The sequence below is a fragment of the Octopus sinensis genome, linkage group LG3 (assembly GCF_006345805.1).
Source record: "Octopus sinensis linkage group LG3, ASM634580v1, whole genome shotgun sequence".
Classification (NCBI taxonomy): Eukaryota; Metazoa; Mollusca; class Cephalopoda; order Octopoda; family Octopodidae; genus Octopus; species Octopus sinensis.
The window spans coordinates 6,464,876-6,490,624 of NC_042999.1; the positions used below are offsets into that span (position 1 = coordinate 6,464,876).

General features: G+C 39.8%; 1 protein-coding gene across 1 annotated transcript; it reads right to left on the reverse strand.

Annotated features, from left to right (window-relative positions):
- Positions 1 to 932: 932 nt before the first annotated feature.
- Positions 933 to 25,749, reverse strand: LOC115209671 (DNA replication licensing factor mcm5-A). The gene is made up of 16 exons (XM_029778141.2): positions 25,523 to 25,749; positions 24,375 to 24,501; positions 22,206 to 22,334; positions 20,689 to 20,861; positions 17,995 to 18,150; positions 16,631 to 16,715; positions 15,104 to 15,360; positions 12,652 to 12,763; positions 12,463 to 12,531; positions 9,878 to 10,018; positions 8,026 to 8,202; positions 6,172 to 6,284; positions 5,130 to 5,258; positions 4,300 to 4,442; positions 2,989 to 3,116; positions 933 to 1,197 (listed from the first exon to the last, which is right to left on the reverse strand). The coding sequence occupies exons 1-16, from the start codon at positions 25,675 to 25,677 to the stop codon at positions 1,096 to 1,098; spliced, it is 2,196 nt and encodes a 731-aa protein (XP_029634001.1). The 5' UTR covers positions 25,678 to 25,749; the 3' UTR covers positions 933 to 1,095.

Here is a 25,749-nt window from a genome sequence, read left to right on the forward strand (position 1 = left end):
CAACCTGATTTAAATAATGGTATGCAGTGGCACATAAAAGTACCCATTACACTCTATAAATTGGTTGGTGTTGGGAAGGGCATCCAGATGTAGAAAACCAGGCCAAATCAGATTGGAGTCTGGTGCAGCCTTCCAGCCCTAGTCAAACCGTCCAACCCATGGACAACAGATGTTAACTCTTTCGTTACCAACCCGACTCTGGCTCTGAGTACAAATGTCATTATTTCATAAATTCTGAATCAAAATCTTCCACCAAACCCTAGTCACAATTTATGTTCCTAACATTAGCTTAATGATAACCAAGTTATTTTACTAAACTCTTTGTTATATTTATAATTAATTGAAAGAAACACAGAGCATCTCAAAATACAGTAACGAAAGGGTTAAATGATGCAGTTGACTATGAAGGGAACGTCTCAGAGGGTCTAGTGGGTGCTTTTTACATGCCACTGGCACGAGGGCCAGTCAGGCGGTACTGGCAACGGCCACGCCCAAATGGTGATTTTTTTTTACATGTCACCTGCACAAGTGCCAGTAAGGCGAAGCTTGAATAGTGCTTTTTACGTGCCACCGGCACGAACGCCAGTTTGCCGCCGTGATGGCGCTCTTAGAGCTTCACTAGCACGGATGCCAGGCATCGAATTTGATTTCACTTGCTTCAACAGGTCTTCCCATTTTGTGTCACGATGAACCTCCCAGAGAACTACGCTAGTGACATGCATGTCTGTGGAGTGCTCAGCCACTTTCACGTTAATTTCATGAGCAGGCTGTTATATTGATTGGATCAACTGGAACCCTCGTCGTCGTAACCGACGGACTGCCATTATTATTATTATTATAACAACTTGATAAGTGTCAGTCAGAACTTTAAATTTAAGAAAATTCCCTCAACAATTAAAAACTTGGAAATAAACGGATAAGAAAGGAGAAGCTTGGAGATCAAATAAAGAGACTTTATTAAGACACAATTATTAAATTTAGCTTTACAAATATACAAAATAGTTTTTGGGGATAACAATGCAATTTTATAAAAAAAAAAAAGATTTATTGGGATATTTGCCCTTCTATCTACAACCTTCAGTTTGTGGCAAAGAATTATTTGATGCGATAAAGCATCTTTCTCTGCATTCTGTGCTGAATTTCTCCGCGGCGCAGCATAAATCCAAGAACTTTGTAAATGGCATTCTCAGGATAGTTCTGCAAATGGTAAAAAACGAATTTTATAAATTTCATCATCATTTAATATCCATTTTTTCTGGTAGGGATGGAATTTGGTGAGGAATATTTTCTATGACTGGATGCTCTTCCTGTTGCTAACCCTGCCTATCTGACAGTGGTGCTCGTTTACAATCATCATATGATGTCTAGACAAGGAGAAGCACAAACACACAGACATAAAGGCTTCTTTCAGTTTCCGCCAACCAAATAAACCTACAAGGATTTGTTTGGCCCAGGGCTATAGCAGACGGCACGTGCACAAGATGTACCATGCAGTGGGATTGAAACAGAGCCCACACAGCCACATATGCCCCTATACACACACACACATATATATATATATATATATATATATATATATATACATATATATATATATATACACATACACAAAAAATGTGAATGAATAGCATAGGATATGAATTAAGACAATTGTGCAGTTATTATATTACAGTGTGTGTGTGTGTATATATATATAATAATAATAATAATAATAATTTGGGGGAATATTATTCCAAACTTACAGGGAAAAAGTCAATTTAGAAAAACTAAATCAAATTTCACAAAATATAATATATATATAAATTAGAAAAAACCCCACCTTTTATCAATTCAATAATGAAAAATTAAATGACACCATCTAGAAAATTACATATAATAGAAATATTAAATATAAGATAAAAATATACCGATGATTAAGTAATGTGCAAAATAATAAATAAAACGTATTCTACTAAATATATACGTTTTATTTATTATTTTGTGTTTTTTTTCTTATTTATATATAAATATATTATATATATATACACACACACACAAATATGTATCTATATCTGATGGTAGATGATCATTTTGGCAGCATTTATAGTCAATGCTTAATTGGCACTTGTCATCAACACAGGATGGTATCTCTGGGCAATAACAGCAGTTTAAGGTGTGTGTCTGCCATTTATCAAGCTGATAAAAACAACAGGTCTTAGTAGATGCATTTCACAAGGCTTTTGGCACTTTTTATGATATTTCTTTTTTAATTAACTGGGTGCCATACTACTTGTGGAAAATCATACCATACAATGTATACACACACACACACACATATTCTTTTACTTGTTTCAGTCATTTGACTTGCGACCATGCTGGAGTACCGCCATAAGTTGACCCCAGGACTTATTCCTTGTAAGCTTAGTACTTATTCTATTGGTCTCTTTTGCTGAACTGCAAAGTTACGGGGATGTAAACACACCAACATCAGTTGTCAAGTGATGCTGGCAGGGAGAAACACAGACACACACATACATATATATATATGACGGGCTTCTTTCAGTTTCCATCTACCAAATCCACTCACAAGGTTTTGGTCGGTCCGACGCTATAGCAGAAGATACTTGCCCAAGGTGCCATGCAGTGGGACTGAATCTGGAACCATGTGGTTGGGGAAGCAATCTTCTTACCACACAGCCACTCCTGCGCCTATATACATATATGGCTATATGCATAAGAATACCTAAAACATACAAATCTGCACTGAATCCAAATATTTCACGCATGTACACAAACATGCAAAAACACCCTGTTGATTTAGTAGAAATTCCAATGCAGGGGCCTTGGGTGTAGGTTAGAAATCAGCTCCTTCTGTATTGGCAGGAAGTCTTGAAAGATAACTGAATAAGGACACACACACACAGCATTCAGTGGTAGTGTGCTGGGTATCAGTTTTGTGTCTGTGTTGTGAATGCATATAACCAGGTGATCAAACTGCAATATTCTTACCTGTCTGAGGAAATCTTGGACAATGGCATACTCAGAGACTTGGGATCCAATGACGAATCTACGTTTCATTTGTTTCTCGATTCGTGAGAGAAGTTCTTGGTCAGCTTCTGTGGAAAAGCCTTCAACACCTAAACAAAGAGAGAAAAAAGAACATCTTAAAGCTAAGGCAGAATGGGTTCAATTTCCAGTATTGAGAGAAGAGACACATCAGTTAAGATACTGTGACCATTAAAGTAATCATAAACTATTATTTTTTAGCAGGGTAACCGTGTCCCTTTACCATATTCTAACCTCTCACTTGGCTCACATTCGCTTCCATTCCCTCTGTCAGTTGAGAGGTTTTTGTCCTCCAAGTTACTTGCTGACTCTGCTGGTACCATGTAAAAAGCATTCATGCTAGTCATCATCCTCGTTTAACGTCTGCTTTCCATGCAAGTATGGGTTGGACGATTTTGACTGAGGGCTGGCGAACCAGATGGCTGCACTAGGCCCAGTCTGATCTGGCAGTGTTTCTACAGCTGGATGCCCTTCCTAACGCCAACCACTCCGAGAGTGTAGTGGGTGCTTTTACGTGCCACCGGCATGGGGCCGGTCAGGCAGTACTGGGAACGACCTTGCTCAAATCTTTTACACATGCCACCACACAGGTGCCAGTGAGGCGACACTGGTAACAATCACGCTCGAATGGTGCCCTTTTACGTGCCACCGGCACAGAGGCTATTTAGCCACTCTGGCAATGATCACACTCGGATAGTGCCCTTAATACCCTACTAGCACGGGGCTTGAGTGCCAGTAAGGCGACGCTAGTGTGTCACATGAAAAACACCCAGTACATTCTGGAAAGTGGTTGGTGTTAGGAAGGGCATCCAGCTGTAGAAAACATGCATCCCCACCCCACCAAGGACATTTGGTGCAGCCCTCCAGCCTCTGATGAGCCGTCCAAGTCATACCAGCGTGGAAAACAGACGTTAAATGATGCTGACGAAAGATACAGAGTTGGATGTCTGGGTAAGGGGACATAACTCCGCATGTTATAATTTACTCGTCTAAGAAAATAATGAAATTCCCCTTTTACTTCAGAGTCAAAAGTGAGTTGGCGATCTAAAACCTATCCTGCTGTTATATTTTATGATATGCAGGGAACAAATATTTAAATCAGTTACGTGACGTCTGCTGTGCATTAAATGAGCAGGAATGGAGGATCTCAGGTTCACATTTTGCAAAGATTGAAAGAACTTTATTTTTACCATTGATATCAAAATATTCTTGCAATAATGGCTTTTAATAATAATAATAATAATAAATTCTAACCTGCGAGATGGCCAGACATGGCAGCATCGAGTGTGGAAACTTGGAACAAACGCAGAGCTTCATCAACATCAGTATCTGTAGCAAATGGTTCCAAACGCATTTTGGCCAGCGATTCTGAGATTCTTACAATAGCTTCCAGTTGCCTAAGAAAGAAACATTTAAAATGGTAAGAACGAAGATCATTCAAAAGATCAGCAACGGAGATAATTAAATGCAATTCCCATCTTCAGAGGTTTATCCAATTAACACATTGAGAGAGAGAGAGTTACAGTTAATTAACTAATTAGATGTTGAAATAATTACAGTAGATTAACGAATTAGACAAAGAAATAATTGAAATTAACCAGTTAAGATATTGAAGTAATTACAGTTAATTAGCCAGCCTTGCTCCATAGGTGGGTACAATGCTTCAGATGTACTGCAAACGCAAAATATAGTCTATTGTTTTCAGTATATACTGGTACCGTTTTATTGAATGTGAAAGAAAAGAAGAGCAAAGACCTCAACAAAAATCAAACTCACTAACGGATATTTAGTTTACCATTTCTGCTATCTTGTCCTATATCTAATACTGCTTTCAAATTTTGGCACAAGGCCTGCAATTTTGGAGGATACAAAATATAAATGAACTAGACACAAGAACAAAGTCTGTTATTTCCTGATGTTTTCCCTGTCAAAAGTCAACCATTTCCAACACTGCATTGTATGTACTAGCAGCCACCATACAGCCATACATCAACTCTCTCATCTTCTACAAAGTAAGTTTACCCATTCCACAATCCCCCCTCTACCTCCCACCCTCCCAGATTTACAGAAGAAACAAACTTTACCTGACGGTAATTGGAATGCTTATTTTCTTTCCAGTTTCTCGTTCGTATTCACTGGCGCCATTCCGCAGAAGAACGTATCGTCCTCGCAGTTTCTCGGCCGCCGATGCAGATATTCTTGGGCCACATTTTCTAAAAACAAAAAACGAAACAAAAGAAACCAATTTATAAAAAAACATTTCGAATAGAGCATTTGTTTCATTTGGGACAAAATGGACATAAGGTTTTTTTTTATCTCTATATATATAAACGGCAAAATGTGTGTGTGTGTGTGTGTCCTTTATACAAATCCACAATTTTTCAGTTAGAGGGCTCGCACTTTCTATGGTCATTCAAAACCGTCCAAGGGTGGTCGTGCACATCTTTACATTTCCCCAGTCACCCCTCAAAGCCATTAAAAAATCAATAGAAGTGACTTTTTTGTGAATTTTCTATCCAAAACCCAATCAAAATACGCAAAACTTGATAGGCCAATTGAATGCCAGCTAGCTGTATGTGATTGGTCGGAGATTTGGACAGTTCTCGCGTGTATGTGTGCACGCATGCAGCTGTATATGCATGCACTAGCACTATGACCTGGCGTTGCCGAGTCATAGTGCTAGTTTAAGATGAAAGAGAAAAAAAATGTTACAAGGCGCAGGAGTGGCTGTGTGGTAAGTAGCTTGCTTCCCAACCACATGGTTCTGGGTTCAGTCCCACAGCATGGCATCTTGGGCAAGTGTCTTCTACTATAGCCTCAGGCCAACCAATGCCTTGTGAGTGGATTTGGTAGACGGAAACTGAAAGAAGCCTGTCGTATATAAGTATATATATGTATGTGTGTGTTTGTGTTTGTCCCCCTAGCATTGCTTGACAACCGATGCTGGTGTGTTTACGTCCCCGTTACTTAGCGGTTCGGCAAAAGAGACGGATAGAATAAGTACTGGGCTTACAAAGAATAAGTCCCGGGGTCGATTTGCTCAACTAAAGGCGGTGCTCCAGCATGGCCGCAGTCAAATGACTGAAACAAGTAAAAGAGTAATGAAGGAATGGTAAGTAGACTTACAGTCTGCAGTAAGCGATGTATTTCTTGAGGGTTTCAATGCTGAGCTCCCCTTCGTGTTTCTCCGTTTGTTGAAGGGAGTTTAGATGGACGTTCATCACATGTTTGGCCAAAATCTACAAAAAACACCAAAAACAAAGAAATCATTAGGAGGGTGTCGTAGTTCGCTTGAAGCATTGTGTATCGTTTGTAAAGAAAAAAAAAAAAGCACCATCCGAATCGTCGCCGAAGCCAGTGCAGCCTCGACTGGCTTCTGTGCCGGTGGCACGTAAAATGCACCAATCCGACCGTGGCCGTTGCCAGTGCCGTCTCGACTGGCTTCTGTGCCGGTGGCACATAAAAAGCACCATCTGAATAGTGGCCGATGCCAGTGCCGCCTAGACTGGCTTCCGTGCCGGTGGCACATAAAAGCACCCACTACACTCACGGAGTGTTTAGCGTTAGGAAGGGCATCCACTGTAGAAACATTGCCAGATCAGACTGGAGCCTGGTGCAGCCTCCTGGCTTCCCAGATCCCCGGTCGAACCGTCCAACCCATGCTAGCATGGAAAGCGGACGTTAAACGATGATGATGATGTTTTGAATGACACAACAATGCACTAGAATACAAACGATGTAGTAATTTAATCATCCATAGTCTGATATGCTTTTTCGGAATAAAAATTCCTTCTTCAGATATTCCTAGGAATCGATGGAGTTGCTGCTATAAAATCGGTTTTCCAATGGCTTTTCTTTCTTTCTTTTTTTTTTTAAGGAGGAAGTTAAGTTTTTGGTTTCCATTCTTCTTGGACCAATAAAATAAATGCCAGCCATATTCGTTTCAACTTTTGGCACAAGGCCAGCAATTTCAGAGGACGGGTAAGTTGATGACATCAACTCCAGTATCCAGCTGGTACTTTAATTTATTAATCCCAAAAGGATGAAAGGCAAAGTCGACCTCAATGGAATTTGAACTCAGAACGTTATGACAGAAATGTTGCTCAATATTTTGCCTGGGGAGTTAAAGAATCTGCCAGGTTGCTGACTTACGAATACCAGTAATACAACCAACAGAGTTGCAAGTATGTCTGTTTCAATAAGAATCTTAGTTCTTAACTCAGAACCTTGGGCAAGTCATCCGCTATGGCCCAGGGCCAATAAAAGCTTAGCGACAGGATTTGGTAGATGGAAACTGGAAGAAGCCTGTTGTATTTATGGGTATGTTTGATGTTTGCTTTGGTATCATGTGATGGTTGTAAACAAGCATCACCACCATACAAGCGTGGTGGTTCGTTTCCAGTCTTCCATGAAAACATGTCAGGTCATGGAGGGGAAATATTGTCTCGTTCAGAAACAGGTAAGAGTTGGTAACAAGAAGGCTTTCAAAGCATAGAAAAGTCAGCCTTGATTAAAAACTGTGCGACCCATACAAACATGGAAAAATGGACGTTAAAACAATGATGATGATAGTTAGTTAATTTTTTGGCTCAAAAGCAAATAGCAAGGCCATGTAGGGGGACATGGAGTTATGTACAGGGTGGTGTTCATGTAAAGAGTTCAGGCCACTTGAGGTCAAGGGAGACTTTGAACCGAGCAGTCATCGACATCTTCACCATCTCGTCTGGCAGCTTATTCCACGGATCCGCAACCCGGACGGAGAAAGCCCCTCTCCTTCGATTGAGATGAAATAGAGACTTTATCTGAGAGGCTGTGCTTAGAATGGACAAAATGGTTTCAACATTATTGGACATTGGAATATCGTTAGAACATTTGCTTTGTGAGAGGAAGTCTTACTGACAGCTCCGACGAACAAGTTAACCACACAATGGTTTCTCTGCCATTATTTAGAAGATAATTCACTGTGAAAGAAATACTTACAACATCTCGGTTTTCATCATGTTCATCCTTAATTATGAAGATCATGTCAAACCGTGACAAGATGGTTGGCATGAAATCAATGTTCTCCGCTCCCTTCGTATCGTCCCATCGACCAAACACACTGTTGGCTGCAGCCAGCACAGAACATCGGGAATTCAATGTAGTTGTAATCCCAGCCTTTACAAAGAAATCAAAAAAGAGACAAATTAATTGCTATCTAATTGAACTGTTACCCAAATTTAATTTAAATTAATGAGGTCGTCACCAGTGCCGCTGGACTGGCTCCTGTGCAGGTGGCACATAAAAAAGCACCATTTGGGCGTGGCCATTGCCAATACCACCAAACTGGCCCTCGTGCCGGTGGCACATAAGAGAACCATCCGAACATGGCCGTTGCCAGCACCGCCCCGACTGCCTCCGTGCCAGTGGCACGTAAAAAGCACCATCCGATTGTGGCCGTTGCCAGCCTTGCCTGGCCTCCGTGCTGGTGGCACGTAAAAAGCACCATCCGATCGTGGCCGTTGCCAGCCTCACCTGGCCTCCGTGCTGGTGACACATAAAAAGCACCATCCGATCGTGGCCGTTGCCAGCCTCGCCTGGCCTCCGTGCCGGTGACACGTAAAAAGCACCATCCGATCGTGGCCGTTTGCTAGCCTCGTCTGGCACCTGTGCCGGTGGCACGTAAGAAGCACCCACCACACTCATTGAGTGGTTGGCGTTAGGAAGAGCATCCACCTGTAGAAACTGCCAGATCAGATTGGAGTCTGGTTCGCCAGACCTCAGTCAAATCGTCCAACCCATGCCAGCATGGAAAGCAGACGTTAAAGGATGATGATAAACAGAAGAGAGAATCACACGATTACTTCCACACTAATATTCTATAATTCTGTGTTACAAACTTCGAGTTCCAAATATCAGCTTGAAATTTAAAATTTTTCAAAAGTAATTAAAAACCAAGGGAGTGTATTCCGATAGGAAGATGGTAACGAAAGAGTTACCTTCTCTTCCACTTTAACCCTCTGATCTGGCATAAAAGTCACCTCTTTGCCTCTCTACTGCAGTGTCCACTCATTTAAAAGGGACCTTAGTTTTGCAAATTGCACGGTGACTTCACTAGGGCTGGTGCAATGGGGAAAAACAAAACAAAACAAGCACCTATTTGGCTGTGGAAACCATGCAGAAGCAGGCAGGACATGATACAGATTTGGACCTGTCAGATTCTGTCAAACTGTCCAATCCTTCCCAGCATGGAATTTGAGGACATAAGAACAATGCCAGCGCCGCCTTGACTGGCTTCTGTGCCAGTGGCACATGACCTGCTGTGCTTGAGGAGACCTACTGAGTCAAGTACATCAACATCAAAATAAATATCAAATGGAAATTGTAGTTGTGACACCTGTGCCAGTGGCACGTAAAAAGCACCATCCGAACATGGCCGATGCCAGCGCCGCCTTGACTGGCTTCTGTGCTGGTGTCATGTAAAAAGCACCAACCGATCGTGGCTGCTGCCAGCCTCCCCTGGCACCTGTGCCAGTGACACATAAAAAGCACCCACTACACTCGCGGAGTGGTTGGTGTTAGGAAGGGCATCCAGCTGTAGAAACACTGCCAGATCAGACTGGAGCCTGGTGCAGCCTTCTGGCTTCACAGACCCCAGTCGAACCGTCCAACCCATGCCAGCACGGAAAAAAATTTATATTCAGTTTTTGTCAAAGAGGAAAAAGATTGAAAATTTTAAAAATTACAATATACAACCAGCCAAGCAAAGAGAAAGTAAAAACATCCAGCAGTGGCTCTGGACAACAACATTTATAAAAGAGAAAAGAAGAAAATAATTTGTGTCAACGTTTACCTTGGCAATAGAAATGGTCTGTTGTTCCATGGCTTCGTGAATGGCAACTCTGTCGTCTTCCCTCATTTTATCAAACTCATCAATACAAACAACTCCACCATCGGCCAGAACCATTGCTCCACCTTCCATTATGAAGCCACGCTGAGTTTCAAAGAGAAAATAAAAAAAAACAAAGAATTGTAAATGGTTGCATTCTTCTACAAAACTACAGATGTTTTGGTTAAGAAGATACTAACACCCATGGACATATTTACAAAGTCAGAAAACAGCACAGCTCCCATGACTTTAGGAAACATTTTTTTATGCTAAAAATTGCTGAAGCATGGAACAAACTGCCGGCATCAGTTGTTAGTTGTCGGAGCACTGCATCCTTCAAAACTTCCATGCTTCTTGAGATTCGCCAACACTACACCTGATTTTCTCCCCTCCATACACCCGCAAGCATGTATCTGACTCATACATTGTTCGCTTTCCAGACATTTGTACATTACTGCATGTACTTTATATGCACTTTTGACAAGTTGTGGTGCACCTGAGCACTGTATACAATAATTTCATTATTATTATTATACTATTCGATATTGAAATCTTCAGTGACAATTCTTTAGTGGTGGTCATTATATTGTCATTAGTTATACAAAACAGGAAAAATGTAGCTGGGTAGGTGCATGTTAAAGTGAGAACAACAACAACGGTTTCAAATTTTGGCAGAAGGCTGGGAAATTCCAAGGGAGTGGCGTGGGGGTAAGTCGATTACATTTATCCCCAGGGCATTAACTGGTACTTAATTTTTTATCAATCCTGAAAGGACGAAAGGCAAAGTTGACCCCAGTGGAATTTGAACTCAGAACGTTGTGATAGGTGAAATGCCACTAAGCGTGCTAACGTTTCTTATTTCTTTACTACCCACAAGGGGCCACCCACAGAGGGGACAAACAAGGATAAATGGATTAAGTCGATTATATCAACCTCAGTGCATGACTGGTACTTATTTAATTGACCCTGAAAGGATGAAAGGCAAAGTCAACTCTGGCGGAATTTGAACCCAGAACGTAGCAACAGGCAAAATGCCGCTAAGCATTTCGCCCGGCGTGCTAACGAGTCTGCCAGCTCGCCCCCTTAATAATAACAATGTTGATAAATGATAGAGGAAATGAAAATCATGGATATTGCCAGAGAATTGGAAAAGATTGAGAAGTACAAACCATTAAGGATGAACTCACATGAATGTAGGCAATGAAGGGAGTAGTTGTAGGGTCACTGGGAACATTAACAACCAGGTTTGAGACTTTTTGGAGAAACTGAGATTGACACGAGAGTATAACATGCTCAGGAAACTGCTCTGTTGGGGACAGTGAGGGTTTTGAGATTGGTCCATGGGCTTTAGGTATTGGGGAAAGAGACCCTGTTAAAGCCATGACTGCAGGTTGTCGTCTGCTCTTACACAATTAGCCGCAGTAAGTAAAATCAAGACCTTTGAGCTGACTGGTCCCATGTCGGTGGCATGTAAAAAGCACCATTTGAGCGTGGTCATTGCCAGTGCCACCCGACTGGTCCTTTGCTGGTGGCACATAAAAAGCACCATTTGAGTGTGGTCGTTGCCAGTGCCGCCTGACTGGCTCCCATGCCATGACATGTAAAAAGCACCCACTACACTCTTAGAGTGGTTGGCGTTAGGAAGGGCATCCAGCTGTAGAAACACTGCCAGATCAGACTGGAGCAGCCATCTGGTTCAGGCCTCAGTCAAATCGTCCAACCCATGCCAGCATGGAAAGTGGATATTAAACGACGATGATGAACAATGAAGGGCATCCAACCATAGAAAGATCTGATTCAACAAGTGCTCCCTGACCCTCACAAGCATGGAAGAGCTGGCTTTATCTTTCATTTCACTCATTAGATTGTTACCATGCTGGGGCACTCCCTTGAAGAACTTTTGCTTGAATGAATTGACCCCAGGATTTATTTTTTCCAAAAGCCTTGTACTTGTTTTATTGATCTCTTTTGCAGAACTGCTAAGTCATGGGGATGTAAAAACACCAACACTGGTTGTCAAGCGGTGATGGTGGGGCAGACACATAAACAAGATTCTTTCAGTTTCCATCTATCAAATCCACTCACAATAGCCTGAGGCTATAGGACAAGACACTTGCCCTAGGTGCCATGCAGTGGGACTGAACCTGGAACCATTCGGTTAAAAAGGAAGCTTCCTACCACACAACCAAATTACCATATCTTAATGCGTATAAGGAATCCCCTAATTTTGGGGGCTTAAAATGGTTTTGTAAGGGATTATAATACTATCCATGTATAAAAAAAACTCCCATGTATTTTAAACCTAATTTTTGACAAAAATAGGGTTCCTTATATGGTAAATCCCAATATGGAGATAGGATACCCCGTTTCATTTAAGTGGGGTACGTGAGAACTTTATGAGTGTTCTTATGAATCAACTTTACAGCATATCTGCGGTAGGGGTGAGGTTTGTCTCATCCCCGTAAGACTACAGAAACTCCAAAGCAAACCCTGGCTCTGGGGAATCCTATAATTAATTAATTGACGAAGGAATTAACAGATTTACTTACAGACTGTGGATCTCTGATGACCGAAGCAGTTAATCCTGCCGCACTGCTGCCCTTGCCAGACGTGTAGATCTGTAAACAGACAAGTTTAGAATATAAGGAGAAAGAACCGGGAGACAGGGTCTGATAAATATTTTACATCAACAGAATAATGAGGTACGTGTGTGAAGTGATGGAAATACAGCAACTTACACCAATTGGAGAGACTTGCTCAACAAATTTCAGCAGCTGACTTTTAGCAGTTCCTGGATCTCCAAGCATCAGTAGATTAACATCTCCTCTGCGAGTCAAGCCATCAGGAAGTCTGTCAATGTAATAATAATGTATTCATAGTTCAGTTGTGTCAATATAACGAAATATTTTAATATTCTTTTCTACTCTAGACACAAAGGCTGAAATTTTTGGGGAAGGGGTCAGTCGATTAGATCGACCCTAGTATGCAACTGGTACTTTATTTATTGACCCTGAAAGGATGAAAGGCAAATTCGACCTCAGTGGTATTTGAACTCAGAACGTAATGGCAGACGAAATACCTATTTCTTTACTACCCACATGGGGATAAACACAGAGGACAAACAAATGGATTAAGTCGATTATATCGACTCCAGTGCGTAACTGGTACTTATTTAATCGACCCCGAAAGGACGAAAGGCAAAGTCGATCTTGGCGGAAATTGAACTCAGAACGTAGCGGCAGATGAAATACCACTAAGCATTTCGCCTGGCTTGTTAACAATTCTGCTTTAGAATATTGTAATATTATTCTTTTCAACTCTAGGTACAAGGCCTGAAATTTTGGGGGAAGGGGTCAGTCAATTAGATCAACCCTGGTATGCAACTGGTACTTAATTTATCAACCCTGAAATGATGAAAGGCAAAGTTGACCTCAGCAGAAATTGAACTCAGAACGTAAAGACATGAAATGCTGCTAAGCATTTCGCCCAGCATGCTAACGTTTCTGCCTTGGAATATTTTGATATTATTGTGGTTCAGGTAACGATGTTGATACAAGGGACCAAAACAAGTTGGGAGATAACTGGTTCACTCCTTCACACTGGCAATAAATTGTGTCTAGGTCCAAGATAATAATTATAGATTTAAAATTTGGGGGGAAGGGGGCCAGCAATTGCAGGGGAAGGGTGAAGTCGATCACATTGACCTTCAGTACCCAAATGGTAATTATTTTATCAACCCTGAATGGATGAAAGACCAAGTCAACCTTGGTGGGATTTGAACTCAGAACCCGAAGACGGATGAAATGCTGTCATACTTTCTGCCCAGCTTACTGCTTTAGGTTCAAACTAATTTTTCACGGCAGTGTCTACCACCATCCAAAATATGATTTAGTTTCACAAGAATTACTAAGTTGCAAAAACTAATGGTAAGAAAGGGCCAAGTGATACCATCCAAATAAAATATTTATAAGGCATCATTTTTATGTCTGTTTCTCCATGTTTGCATGGGTTGAAAGGGTCTTTACCCTCCTGTATCTTGCTTCTTGTTGCAGTCTACTGCTATCTCTACCAATGTCTTACTCTCCTACGAGCTCCTTCCATTTACAAAGCTGAGCTGTTCTGGTTGTCCGATATCTCCATCTTCCATCTTCGACTGATGCCATAAAAAGAAGGTGACACAACGATGCTTAACTGACATGGAATCAGTTTAAACCAAAAATGTTGAGTTGAGAAATGTTCTTGTTAACCAGGAATTCTGTTCAGTCATTAGGCATTACCAAAATGACCAAATAAACTATCTCAGGAATCAGATGTGATATCAAGGCATCAAAGGTAGAGTGCAAAAGAGAAGACAGCAGAGGTAGGGTCAGGTGATACATGTGGAGGACGAGGAGGACAACCGCATAAAGAAGGGCCGATCTCGAGGGAACCTGTGCAAGACTTAGGAAAATGTGGGATGAAAGGGTGAGAAATGGTCTTCAGATGTTGAACCTCACAAAGGAGATAACAAAGGACTGAGACTTCTGGCAATTTGCTGTGCTTAAGACATGCCAAGCTAAGTAAAATTGTGGCCATCCCTACATACAGGCAGGTTCTTTATGGACACGACCACCTTCACACACAATCTGTCCAGTCAAACCTCACATATCTATGATGTCCACCTCCCAGCCACTCCAATTTCTCTCACTATCACTTGCTACAGTCACCTCTCTCCCATCTCTAAACAACCCCCCCTCAATATCACTCATACTTCCCACTCCCAATATTCCACCATGTTTCTTGCCCTCTCTCTCTCTCTCTATTTCTGCAGCCAAGTATCTCCTCCACAGTAAGACACCTACCTCTATCTCTGTATAATACTCTATTTCAATTGGCACAAAACCACCTCCTTTTCCCAGCTGAGAAGTCTTTGTCTCATAACTTACTTGGCAACCCCACTGGTGTTGGTGCCACAAAAAAAGCACCCAGTGCACTCTGTAAGCTGGTCGAGGTCAAGAAGGGCCTCTAGCCATTGCAACAACACCAAAGCAAACAATGGAACCAGGTGGAACTCTCTGGTTTGGCTAGCTCCTGTCAAATTGCCCAACCCATGTCAACGTATAGAAGAGGGATGTTAAATGATGACAACGACGATGATTATGATTGCAAAGAATACATATGATTCCTGTTTGAATAGCATCAAATATTTACCGTTTACGTGATCCGCCAAACAAAAGGCATGCAATGGCCTTTTTCACATCCAAACTACCCCAGATAGACGGGGCTATGCTCTTAGCAATGATGTCAAACAAATTTGGAGTATTTGCTAAGTTTACCATTTCTTCTTCATCTTCCGGAGTAATTTGCAATGAAGAAGTCTTACTGTTTCCCTGAGTGTCGACACTAATTCCAAGGACTCGAAAATAGGGAGCACGAATACCAACATTTACTTTGTCCCGGCCACTCCTCTGAAAAACAGACAATAAAAATCACATATATATATGAGTGTGTGTGTATGTGTATATATATATATATATATAGAGAGAGAGAGAGAGAGAGAGAGAGTTTACGAAAAAACAAAAGACGAAGACAGGTGGTGTACAAAACAAACAGATGTATTAGTATAACGCTCAGGAATAGAAAAAGTCTTTTACGTTTCGAGCCTACGCTTTTCTAGAGAAAGGGACACAGAAAAAAACAACGAGAGAAAAAAATGTGTGCAGTGGCTAACGATCTATCATGAAAAATGCGTAAGGAGTTAATCAACCCATGATGAATGCAGTTCCTGGAAAAGATCCCAAGGTTAATGCAATGGAGACAATTAAGATTTCCTTATAAGTTATCTCCCATGATCTGTATATTTTATTTATTTATCATGAAATCCTGTACAGTCTCAAGTGACTTTGTGTATTCTCACCCAAACTGGAGACATGTACCAACGTTCCCATGTGGCAGGCTTGAAACAAGTTAAGAGGTCCTTCTTTACAGGAAACCGTTGGTAGCCTTATTAATCCACAATCAAAGAGTATTTATTCACCAATGTGGTGTCGAACATTGTTCAATATTAGTGTAAATATATAAAGATGCATGTAGGCGCAGGAGTGGCTGTGTGGTAAGGAGCTAGTTTACCAACCACATGGTTCCAGGTTCAATCCCACTGCGTGGCACCTTGGGCAACTGTCTTCCACTATAGCCTCGGGCCGACCAAAGCCTTGTGAGTGGATTTGGTAGACGGAAACTGAAAGAAGCCCGTCGTATATATGTATATATATGTATGCGTGTGTGTGTGTTTGGTTTTGTCCCCCTAGCATTGCTTGACAACCGATGCTGGTGTGTTTATGTCCCCGTTACTTAGCGGTTCGGCAAAAGAAACCGATAGAATAAGTACTGGACTTACAAAGAATAAGTCCTGGGGTTCGAGTTGCTCGATTAAAGGCGGTGCTCCAGCATGGCCGCAGTCAAATGACTGAAACAAGTAAAAGAGTATATGTATATACAGCAGTGCTGGTGCCACGTAAAATGGTTAGCATTAGAAATGGCATCTAGTTGTAGAAACCATGCCAAAACAGACATTGGAGCCTGGTGTGTATCTTGACCATGTCAGTTCCGGTCAAACCATCCAACCCATGCCAGCATGAAAAATGGACATCAACTGTTTCAAAAATGCTAAGTTGTGTTGTACTGCAGGACCTTTTGGACAAAAATTGGGAGAAAAAGGATAAAAGACCCTGTACTTACTTTTGTAGAATGTCCCATTTTTTTGATTGAGAAAATTCCAAGGACAGAGACTCGATTTCCAGGAACAATTTTATCACAAAGATACCTTGAAAAAAAAAAAAGAAAATTAAACATTAGATGTCTGTTTCTGTGTTACATCATCATCATCATCGTTTTGGTTTATATTTAATAGAGAAGACATGAAATTGGCAGAATCGTTAGCAAGTCAGTCAAAATGCTTAGCAGCAGTTCTTCCGGTTCTTTAATATTCCGAGTTTAAATCTCCCCCCACCCCTTTGGGGTTAATAAAATACAGTACTGGAGTCTTTTCCGCGCTGGCACGGGTTGGGTAACTTTGGAAGTATACATTCTCTGCCACTGTGGGCTTCATCAGGAAGTATGGCAGACATGCAATAATTAGAATTTACCTTTTAGCAAATGTTTTGGCATTTATATGAAATGATGAAACGAACATTAATTTTCCAAAGAAATCTATTAACTCAAAATATAATTAAACAAAGCAAATTTTTCATTTGTATTTTCACAATATTCTGTTGTGTCTGAGGAGAGTCATTTTCTTTTTGTTTGTGCCTTATAATGTAACACACACACCGGTAAAATTTCCACTTATTTCTTATAGTCAAGACTATTGAAAAGGTTGCAAGACGCAACGAAAATTTTAGAAAAACAAAAATAAGGAAAAAGTGGAAATTTTAGCGGTGAGTGTGTTAAATAATAAGGCACAAAAAGAAAATGACTCTCCCCAGATACAACAGAATATGCTTCAACACACGAACTCATATAAAGAATCTTGCAAACCAAATGTTTTCACAACAGATAAATCATATTTTAGATAATTTTATCGACATAATTGCTATCTATTCTACTGCAAAATTTCAATGAAAATATATATGTACTTTTATCTCTCTTTCACTCCTCTCTGTACAAATGTAAAGCACAATAAGAGAAATCAACCAACATCTATAACTACTATTAGAGACACTTCTATCTCGCTCTCTCTCTGCACACATATATCCAATCATCAGCATCATTGTTCGACCGTGGTCGAGACAATGGAATTTACTATGTTACGCCAGATTCACGGTCCATCATGGCATTACGGAGGTCCCGTTGCTGGATGCCTGTATCCCTGGAGATTACATCAGGGTAGGAGAGTGTGCACCCTCTGGTATCGCGAGCAGATGGCTTCCAGAGAAGAAGAGTAGAAATTACCTCATTTTCAGCTCTACAACAAAGTCCAGCAAACTGGACTCTTCTGCCTTATATCCAAAGTACCAGAAAAGTAGAGGTTTTCTCAAACATGTCTGGCATTACTGAATTATTTACAATTCATAAATGGCAAAAATATTCTCTAAATTGCTCACCTGTCACAGTAGAGTTGCATGTGTCGGGGCAGCTCACCATTTGGTACGTCCTCTGGATTCTCTTGAAGTTTTAGGATTTGAAAATCAACACACTTGCATTTGTCCGGCATAATAAAATATGGATCAATGGGGCATTTTGGGGCACCAGCTTGTTGCCTGAAAAACAATGGAGATGAATAATAAAATCAATTCTTAACAAGAAATCCAGAATATATTTTTGGTAATCATTTCAACCAAAATTGAGGATTCCCCAAAATACTCTTCTCATTCTGTGCATATATTTCAGAAAGCAGAAAAAATATCAATGAATATAATTGATGATGTATGGTATTAACATGAGTCCTGTACACAAAGCTGGTTCTGTTAAAACTCAAAGATATAATGAAATTAAACAATAGCTCTGAGCACCTTTTCAAACTCCACCTGTCTAACGCCCGTGGACATGTTTACAAAGTCAGAAAACAGCACAGCTCCTTCCATGACTTTCGGAAACATTTTTTCACACTCAGAGTTGCTGAAGCATGGAACAAACTGCCAGCATCAGTTGTTAGAGCACTGCATCCTTCAAAACTTCCATGCTTCCTGAGATTCGCCAACACTACACCTGATTTTCTCCCCTCCATACACATACAAGCATGTATCTGACTCATACACTGTTCGCTTTCCAGACATTTGTACATTACTGCATATGCTTTATATGCACTTTCTGACAAGTTGTGGTGCACCTGAGCACTGTATACAATAATTTCATTATTATTATTATTATTATTTTATTATTAAAACCCTCCACAATAGGTGAAAATCCACAAAATAGAAACAGTACTGTACATTTTTATTTTATTTTTTTATAACTTGTATATATTTTATTTTTATAAATAGTATATATTTATTTTATTTTTACAATTTGTATATATTTATTTTATTTTTATAATTTGTATATATTTATTTTATTATAAATGCAAAACAACACCACCGAGGAATTGACATAAGCTTAAATAATAAACCGCGATATGGTAAGGGTTTATTGTATTGCAAGTCACATTCAGTATTCATCATCATTTAGCATCCATTTTCCCTGCTGGCATGGGATGTGGAGGTGCATGGCTTAGTGTTTAGGGTGTTTAGATTCATGACTGTAAGATTGTGGTTTCGATTCCTGGACCGGGTGATGTGTTGTGTTCGTGAGCAAAACACTTCATTTCACGTTGCTCCAGTCCACTCAGCCGGCGAAAAGGAGTCATCCTCTCACAGACTTGTGTCATGTCCAGGGAGGAACATAATATGCCAGAGAAACCAGGAAACCGACCCTATGCTCCCTATGGAGTAACATGGAATCTACCATGGGAGGGGGGACAAGATCCAGCAAGCTGAAGGACTGCACTGAGTCCCGACATTTGCTTTGTTATGGTCCTCTTGGATGTCCTTCCAAATGCCACCCACTTTAGAGAATACCAGGTGCTTTTCTTTGGCTACACCTGTATTAACCCTTTCGTTACCAAACCGCCCAAAGCCGCCCGAATTTACCTATTCATATTTAAATGAGAATATCAGAGTAAATCTCTTTAGTACATTCGTGAAAACACGTATTATACTTCGTAAACACTTCAACTACAGTTTTGTACAATAATCGAAGTGTAATTTTAATTCCGTGAATTTTGGGAGATTTTTTTCCGAAATTTGTTCCTATTGTGTTTTCAAAATTTGTAATTCTGACAAAAAAATGGATACGAATTTCATTATATCAAGCAGCGAGTTAGAATTCGAAGGATTTTCTACTGAAGACCTTCATAAATCTAACTCTATGACTGAAAAAAAAAAGCATGTGGTATTTGATAATGAATCTGATGTTTCATTTTCCGAAAGTGAAAACAGTGAATCTGAGATCTCCGATAGCGATAAAGAAAACGAATTGGCACCTGAATGGAGTGAAAATTTAAAAACAGTTTCTTTCGGTGATTTTTCTGAAGAAACTGGACCAAGCCACAGACTTTCCCAGAAGAGTAAAGCCTTAGACTATCTCTATTTACTTTTTCGAATGAGCCTATTTGAAATCATTACGGCGGAAACGAACTGTTACGCTAAACGTAAACAAAACGAAAGAAAGGATAGTTTGTGGTTTCCCACAACCTTAAATGAAATTAAGACTATTTTGCCATAAATATTATTATGGGTATCAGAAAGTTACCCAGAATAACAAATTCTATCGTAAAATTTTGTTGTATACCCAATTGAATATTAGCTAATAACCCATTTTCTATAGCGATGTTTGAACAAAATTTTAATAATTTTATATTTTGTGGAATTTACCTGTATCTACCTGCAATTAGAGTCACTTTGTGACAAAAATTATAGTATAGAATTGGTTGAGAATATTTCATTAAATTATCTTCCAAAAATCAGATTAATATATCGATAAATAAAAAAGTTATAGTTGTTTAATGAAACCAGACTAAATTTATGATTACGTTAGAAATTAATTGAAACACATAAGGGGTGTATTTTGGTCAGAAATATAGTAATGAAAGGGTTAACGAGATTGTTAATTATCTCAGGAGACAAGGGAAAATATTCCTCGACTGAGTGGGGCTGACAGTAGCAAAGGTGGGGATGGCTTTATGCTACGTAGAGAGAACCTGAAGTTATGAAAGAGAGAAACACAAGAAATAAAGAATGATATTTTCTTTTCAAACTTACGTGTTACATTTACGAGGCAAACTGTAGCCTTCCAAACCTGGTTTCACAGAAATGTTGTTGATAACATTACGGCAACCTCGGCACTGAATCGCCAGTTTGGTAGCTTTGGCTTTAATAGTTGATGCAGCAATCACTATACCGGACATCTTGACCAGTCGAGCCATTTGGTCAGACTAAAAATAGTGGATATATTAATCATTATTTCACAGTTAAAGACAATCACGAAAATACAACAAACGAAATTACATCAAGCTTTACGATATTGGCTTCAAATTTCAGCACAAGGCCAGCAAGTTTGGAGGAAGGGGTAAGTTGATTACATCGACCCCAGTGCATAACTGGTACTTATTTTATCAACCCCAGAAGGACGAAAGGCTAAGTCGACCTTGCTAGAGTTTGAACTTGAATGCCACTGTAGTGGGAAAGATGCAGCAGATGAGATAGGGATGTGGATGATGTCAAAGTAAAACATTGGATTGTAGTTTAAATCATTTATCTAAACGACACATTGACTTGTCGTATACACCAAATATCTCACTACATGACATTACCAACTTTACTTCGAGCTGGCCAAGAAGAAATTCACAGGGTACTATGTCTCTCTGTCTCGTCCCTTGACGGATTGCTGTATTTATAATGGTTGTGACAGCTAGAAGGACAGACATACCACAGGAGAGATTCCTACCAATGTAGGTCACCTCCTGTCCACTTGAACCTTAAATGGCATGGTGGAGGTTGAAGGGAGACCATCCATCATTTTTTGACAGGAGAAAGAAATTTCTTTTGCACCTGTTTGGCCAGTGGTGAATCAGATGAGCAAGAATCCTTAGATTCGGTTTCATATCTCAGCTCGGAATAAGAAAGTGTTAGCTTTTACACCATGAAGCATTTTGGCTGGTGTGCTAACAATTCTGTCAGCTTGCTGCCTTTAAACTTTACAATGTTATGATGATGATCAACATCGTTTGACATCCATTTTCCATGCTGGCATGGGTTGGACGGTCTGACCGAGGTCTGGAGAGCCAGTGGCTGCCCCAGGCTTCAATCTGATCAACAATAAGCAAATTTATAAACTGACTTCTGAGAAGACCAGACATTATTAAGGAAGTGGTATGGTTCACAGTTTCCAAAAGCTGGTTCCACAAGGTGTCTTTTAACAATACTTAGTAAAAATAATAGTCTGCATTTTCAAAATTCTTTTCTGAAAATGGTTATCGGCTAAATATAGGTAGGTATTGTTTGTGGAATTTGAACCTGGAAATCCAAGAAACGGAACAGAATACTAAAAACCATTCACTCTACCATTCTATATTTTTTTTTGTAAATTTTTGATATTCATTAAAACAAATTTAAAATATTTTTGTTTGAAACAAAAATGTTTGTAATTATCTTCAATAGTAAAACTCTGTGTCAGGTTTATATTATAAAATATGCTTCTCAAAATTTTCTGCCATTTTTGAGGAAAATTATTCTTTTAAATAAAAATAGCAACACAACTGTTTTAATTAATTAATCACCTTTAGATTCCTCATAGCTGTGGCATTAGCATTTGATGCCAATGTTACTTGGATGTCTTGGACAATTTCTTCTCCTTCAGGACGTGGTTGAGTGATTTCATCTGCAACTTCTTTTGCAGCATCTTCAAACTGGAAAGAAAATCAGAAAATCTGAGCCAAGATTGAATATATTTGGTAAAAGAGAATGTCACAGATACAAGTAGAACCAATCTGGGTTTCTAATTTTGGTACAAAGCCAGGAAGTTCAAGGGGGATGGAGTAAGTCAATTATATTGACCCCAGTGCGCAACTGGTATTTATTTTATCAACCCCACAAGGATGGAAGGCAAAGTCGGTCTCAGTAGAATTTGAACTCAGAACGTAAAGATGGACAAAATACTGCCGAGCATTTTGCCCAGCCTGCTAATGGCTCAACCAGATTGTTGCCTGAAATTGAGTTAATATTTCATGTTGTAATCATCAACAGGTGTTGTTAGGAGAGAGGCCTTCTCCGTCCGGGTTGCGGATCTGTGGAATAAGCTGCTGGACGAGATAGTGAAGATGCCAACGACCGCTCGGTTCAAAGTCTCCCTTGACCTCAAGTGGCCTGAACTCTTTGCATGAACACCCTCCCTGTACATAACTCCATGTCCCCCTACATGGCCTTGCTTTTTGAGCCAAAAAATTAACTTAACTTCTGTCAGCATTCATGATGAAAGACCGAGACCTTTGGAGATAAGGTGTGATTGAGAAAACTTGGCAAGTAAAGTGAGATCAGAGCCGTAGCCTACACCAGTCTCGCATAACCAGCCCACTTAAAAAGTACCTTTGGATCATAGGGTGACATGCCATGCTTGAGGAGACTTACTGAGTCAAATAAAATCAAAATCAAAATGGAAATAGTAGTTGTGGCTGATGCCAGTGCTGCCAGACTGGCTCCCAAGCATGCAATAAGCACAATTCGTACATAGGTCGTTGCCAGTGCCGCCTGACTGGCTCCCCATGCTGGGGACAAGCACCATCCAAACATGGCCAATGCCAGCTCCATAACCGCCCCGACTGGCTCCTGTGCTGGTGGGAAATAAAAAGCACCCACTACACTCTTGGAATGGTTGGCGTTAGGAAGGGCATCCGGTTGTAGAAACAATGCCAGATCAGATTGGAGCCTGGTGCGACCTCCTGGCTTTTTATGTGCCACTGGCACAGAAGCCAGTCAAAGCAGTATTGGCATCGGCCACATTCGGATGGTGCTTTTTACATGCTACAGGCACGGGGGTCACAACTACAATTTCCATTTGATTTGATTTTGATTTTGATGTACTTGACTCAATAGGTCTCCTCAAGCATGGGATGTCACCCTACGATCCAAGGTACTTTTTGAGTGGGCTGGTTATGCAACACTGGTATAGGCTACAGCTGTGAACTCTATTTGTTGGGTCTTCTCAATCACAGCATATCTCCAGAGGTCTCTGTCTTTCGTCATTGCCTCTGTGAGGCCCAACATTTGAAGGTCATGCTTCACCACCTCATCCCATGTCTTCCTGGGTCTACCTCTACCCTGGATTCCTTCCACTGTTTGAGAGTGGCACTTCTTCACACAGCTCTCCTCATCCATGGCAATCAATTAAGTAATTAATCGAACAATTACAACTATTACTGACATGGCAAAAATTCTTGTGCATTTATAACGCTTGAAATCCTATTTCAGAATGTCACTTGTGCACCCCCTCCCCCACAATTGCATAAATGTTTAGTTTCTATGTCTATCCCTTTCCTTCTCCCTGAGAAAAGTCCCTTCTCAGATGGAAGTGGAATTTAGTTAATTCTTTGATGCTTAACGTTTAGCAAAATTCAACACAAAACAGAAAAAATTATAGATTTAATACAATTCACCATAAAACAGTCAACTGCCTTCAGGAATCGATACCTCGATAATACAGTCCTATACACACTTAAAAAAACTGCAAAGTGGTCACGGCTTAAAGGCCTGCCGGATGGCAGAGAACAAAATACGTTTACGTTGGTCTTCCATATTAACTGTTTCAGGTGGAATTCTTCAATGGTTTAGCAGAATTTTTAAAGAGAAGACCAATCAGTGTTTAGTTTTTTTCAGCTGTTACTTCAAACATCATGGAAAGAAAGAAAGAAAAAAAAAAGCGAAAGTTTTAGGCGAAACTGTAGATTACTTACTAATGGGAAATGTTCAATTGGCGATTTTTGAAGTTTCTCTGCCAAAGCTTCATCAAAGTTGGAAAGATCTTCGAGATCGACTTGCAGCCAGTAATTCCCGGTGTTATAATGTCGCTTTAATTGGTCCCTAAATTAAGACGTTTAATTAGTGTTAGATAATTAAAACAAACCGCCGATTGTTCAGATTCTGGAGACGACCATAAATAAATAAATAAGAAAATTTTAAATTTTCAGTGAGTACAAAAACTTACTCGTACCTACAACACACAAGCAGAACTACAGATTTGTGCCCGAACCGACTTTTTCTCCTTGAACTTTCTGAAAAATGCATATTTTTGAACAATTTTCAAAGATATGTAGATTATGAATAGATTGGAATCTGTCGTGAAAAAAAAAAAAAAAATTCGGATAGAGAGGGGAGAAGGAAGTTTCGGATAAACCACATATCTCGACTTTGTTTCCTCATAACTTTTTGAAAAATGAATATTTTAAAGTAAAATTTTCTATAAATACGTTTCAACTGATGTAGATTATGATTATACTGGAATTTCATATAAAAAAAAAAAAATAAATGAAAGAGTCGGATAACACATACTTGTAAACGTAGTGAGGAAAAGTCGAGGTGCAGGGACCCCCCCACCTCCCGGAAACATTTCCACATCATATAATCGTAATTTACACCATCCGAAATGTATTTGTAGAAAAGTTTATTTAAAAATATCCATTTTTCAGAAAGTTGTGAAGAAATAAAATGTGGAGAGGGGGGGACATCTGTAGTTGTGCCGAATAGAGATCGTTAAATTATTTCGATGAATTCTGTTTAACGACGTCTTAAACATAGGAAGGACACATATCACAGTGTAGTCCAAGGTATACAAAGACTCATTGATAAGTTAACTACGGTTTGACCAGGGACTAAAATATATTTCCGTGGGCAATCGCGAATAATTCCCCAGAAATGCATTCAGTTTATAATTTTAAAAATAAAATAAAATAATTTACAAATTCTATTTAAAACATTACAAAAGTTAGATAAAAACACACAAGTAAAATATAAATGAATGATTTAATAATTATGCAACAACAAAAATAAATCGATTAATGTGAATTATTAAACGAGAAGATATATTTCTTTGTTATAGACTCACCTATATTCGTAGCTGAAATTTCCCTCGTGAAATTTTCGCAAAAAAGCCTTAAAGTTGTTTTTAATTTCTTGTCTGTTGATTTGATTATCATCTTGTTGATCTTCGGAGCCAAAATTATCGCTGAAAAATACTCCAAGATCGTCGAATCCAGACATTTTCCCGAACAAATTTAGTTACAGCTGAAGACAAACAACGAGATTTTAGAAGCGGATAAGTTGGCGGGAGAT